The sequence below is a fragment of the Scatophagus argus genome, chromosome 7, assembly GCF_020382885.2.
Source record: "Scatophagus argus isolate fScaArg1 chromosome 7, fScaArg1.pri, whole genome shotgun sequence".
Taxonomy (NCBI): domain Eukaryota; kingdom Metazoa; phylum Chordata; class Actinopteri; family Scatophagidae; genus Scatophagus; species Scatophagus argus.
The window spans coordinates 11,171,237-11,175,294 of NC_058499.1; the positions used below are offsets into that span (position 1 = coordinate 11,171,237).

The 4,058-nt window shown below is 42.6% G+C and overlaps 1 protein-coding gene across 1 annotated transcript; it reads left to right on the top strand.

Annotated features, from left to right (window-relative positions):
- The first annotated feature begins 1,067 nt into the window (after positions 1-1,067).
- On the top strand, positions 1,068-3,790 carry foxb1a (forkhead box B1a). The gene has a single exon (XM_046395335.1). The coding sequence runs from the start codon at positions 1,837-1,839 to the stop codon at positions 2,776-2,778; it is 942 nt and encodes a 313-aa protein (XP_046251291.1). The 5' UTR covers positions 1,068-1,836; the 3' UTR covers positions 2,779-3,790.
- Positions 3,791-4,058: the final 268 nt, after the last annotated feature.

Here is a 4,058-nt window from a genome sequence, read left to right on the forward strand (position 1 = left end):
TGTGTTGTCATTATCCGCCGGTGTTTGAGATGGGTCGACAGGACCACTTCCTTCTGGACAAAACCTTTTCAGCTTAACATTAATGGGAAATGACAGGTGTTAAAAGGCACTCTGCAGGGGAAAAAATAGTAAAACTGCACGCTAGAAGTTTTCGACTTGACTATTAAAAATATATATATATATATTCTAGTTTATACCCATCCTACTCAAATAACAGCCTCTTTTAGTAAATTAAGGCTTTTAGCACATTTACGCAAATAATTAGTGAATTTCTACTGAACGTCCTTTTCGTCATTTTTTTTCGTACTGATTCAAGGATTTTCGATTTGTTTAAGAGTCCACATGCAGCAGCAGGGAGGACTCTCTTCTTCAGCCTGCTCCTGGTTTCTGGGTGAAAATAGCTCGGTGTCCCCCCGCAACGCGATTCTTTTCGTAATCCGTCAGACTGGTGATGGGGTGCATTGTGGATTTATGGAGGGGGAAATTAGCATAAATTATGAGCAAATCTGCGTGTGCGTGTGTGTGGTCCCTGGCATTGCAAACCCTCCAAGCGGAAAGGTGGCCCTGACCAAAAGCTTGAATAGCAATAGCTCAAAATAGGCTTCCCATTTGGTTTTCACATTCATATAATTGACTTATGGATATTTTATACAGTTTTCACCACACCATCCTCAAGGGTTTATTTGCATTTCTGAAGTACTTCTGGACCTGCTTTACATAAACACAATAGACCTGATTGCCTCATGAAGTTTCAGTTTGAATAACGTTGTTTGCATTGTGTTGATGTTTTCATATCGTCTGCAGCTCCTGCTCAGCTCCGGGCCAAATTAGCTGAGAAACACTAATAGCCTGCTCATCAGCAAACTTGCTGGTGGCAAATAATTCTGTATTGCATGTCGTAAATAATACTAGGCTGCATTTATATACATATGTATTTATATACAAAAATAAACAAAATGCATTTTGGTAATATTTTGATATTATGTCCGTAAAATCTGCTGGTACTCACCACACACACACACACACACACACACACACACACCACTGCACACGCAGGAACAGTTTTAATAAATTCACGTTTAGGTCATATACATCACACGTGTGCTTTAAAACCAGCACAGAAAGTTCAGAGCCAATTTTATGACAAAATAGAATTAAATTACAATATAATTCATAATTTCATGTCCATTCACATTCCGTGTATACTTGTTAACAGTAGCTGTAATGTCCGCTGAAGAAGCATTAGCGCATACCTTCACACTCTGAGTGCCATCGCAGTTCAATTCCGGTTGCCGAGCCTTTTCACCCCTTTTTCTGTCTTCAAATGGAAATGATTTCCATTGGCCCAAGGTGTCCATGTAAATAGGTGTAAATGAAACCAGATTATGCCTTCCTCCCTGCCCCCTCCTCCCATGGCAATTGTCATGTGATAGCAAAGAGGTGGCACATTAATGGAGCGCCTCTACAGGAGTCTTTTCTGCTCATGTCACTACATAAAACTATCAGACGGTTAGAGGAAGGCCATGGACGCATCCACTTAGCTCGTCTTATCGAGGACGCCAAATGAAGTCTATTCAGCTCTGCTAGCGGGACAAGCTGACTTACTTTGCAAGAAAGACTCACAGCAGCCGTCACTCCATAAATGTGCACCGTCCGCCCGCCTGCACACTGCAGAGGCGCGCAACCTGGCTGCTTTACGCACGACGTGACTCCAGCTTTGCTCGTGTTGAAACTTTCTGCGGTGGTTGTTTTCATGAAGAGCGGCAAGCTTTCGCCAAGGAATTAAGGGAGACTACTTTTTTTAAATTGTTTTTTGTTTTCCTGAAAATACTGAGGATGCCTCGTCCGGGGAGAAACACGTACAGCGACCAGAAGCCACCTTATTCCTACATCTCCCTCACTGCCATGGCGATCCAGAGCTGCCCAGAGAAGATGCTGCCTCTCAGTGAAATTTACAAGTTCATCATGGATAGGTTCCCTTATTACAGAGAAAACACTCAGCGGTGGCAAAACTCCCTGCGACACAATCTGTCCTTCAACGACTGTTTTATTAAAATCCCCCGGCGCCCAGATCAACCAGGTAAGGGAAGTTTCTGGGCTCTGCACCCGAGCTGCGGGGACATGTTTGAAAATGGAAGTTTCTTGAGACGCCGCAAAAGGTTCAAAGTTTTGTCTTCATCTGATCATTTGGCTCCGAGTAAGCAGTCGGATGCTGCACATTACCTCCAGCAGCAAGCCAAGCTGAGACTGAGCGCCCTGGCAGCCACCGGGACACACCTTCCCCAAATGTCAACTTACAACCTCGGAGTGTCTCAGTCGTCGACTTTTAAGCATCCGTTTGCCATCGAGAACATCATAGCCAGAGAGTACAAGGTCCCGGGAAGTCTGGCCTTCTCCACCATGCAGTCCATGTCTGCCGGCTACCCGCTCCACAACCAGCTGACGACAGCCTGGCCCCACATGTACAACACCAGCGTGATTGACACGGCGGCTCCGATCTCCATGGCAAGCAGCGACTACAGTGCCTATGGCATGCCCATCAAGTCCCTGTGTCACGGAGGACAGTCCTTACCGGCTATTCCTGTGCCAATCAAGCCCACCCCGACCTCCATGGCCGGTTTCTCAGCGTTACCTCCACACATCCCCGCGTTTCTATCAAACTCCCCACAGTCTCTGAGCCCGACGTCCCCACAGACAGCGACGAGCCAAAGCAGCCCCGCAACCCCGAGCGAGACTCTGACGAGCCCGTCCACACTGCAGTCGGTGGCTGTGCACTGACCACCTGAACTTTCCCAAGTAAACGAACTGTTTGGGTTGGCTCACCGGCTGACCCCCCCACCCCCCCCGAAACCCCCGACCTTTTACCAATTCCAAAGTTTCTATTTTCTGTCGTCGGAAACTATCAAGGCGAGTTGCAGTTGCATATCGATTTATTTGTGTATGTGTTGAATGTGTCGCTTTAAAATCGTGTCATAGAAGTCCAGCACAGAATCGCACAGCGAAGTATTGCTCTTTAAAATATATATTATTTGATAGTTCTATTTTCCAGTTTATTGTGAAATGTGAGTGTTGAAAGTGGAGCCACCGAGGGAATCCGAGAGAGCAAGTTTGTTTTGGTGCCATCAACTCTGAGTTTGAAGTGCTTGTAATTCCCGTGGCAGGTTTCGTTTTTTTTCCACTTGGATCAAATAGCAAACTTTTTGCACCGTTTCTGTGTGACCACTGTAATGTGAGGCAATTGCTCCGTTTTTGTTTGCTTTTAATACTGGAATGATGGGTAAGGGTATACCAAATAGGAATAGGATTTAGATTTGTTCTTACCATCCCTGTAAGAAAAAAAAAGGAAAAAAAAGAAGCAAACTGAGTTATGAAATATTTTCGAAAAGGAAAAGTATTGCGAGACGTCCTCAAAATGCAAGATGTGAATATTGCAAATAACTGATACTGAAATGTTGTAAAATGCACTTTTTAGTTTTATGTTTTAGATATCTATTTTCCAGAAGATGTTCTGTGAAGCATTTAATTTAAAAGGCTGTGGTGACCATGTGTATCAGATGCTGTAATTTTTTTTTTTTATTATTATTTTTTTAGGTACAGCATGCATTCTTAAAAACAAAATGTGTTGTTACTGTTGTTGTTATTGTTGTTGTTTTGTTTATTCGTTTGTTTATTTTTTGCAAAGCATGCGTGCTTTCGAAAAGTGTGCAAACAGTCTGCAATGAATTGGAAAAAAAAAAAAGCTGGTCATCGAAATATTTTCTCATTAAAAGTGAAGTAAACAATCAAAAAACGTTTCTGACGATTTAATCAAAGACGGAAAAAAAACATTATTGTCATTATTGTTATTATTGTCATTATTATTAGATAAGAGAGCTATTATTTCAGGGCCGAAAAAAACTTACTATCGTTCAATTTCGGGTCAATGCTGCTAATATTGTTATTGTTAATAATAATAATATTCATATTAATAACGATGATAATAATAATAATAGTAATACTTTCGTTTGTCGTCTATCCAGACCTGTTTGATTTCGGAGTGTGAGAGCTGCACAGAGGCG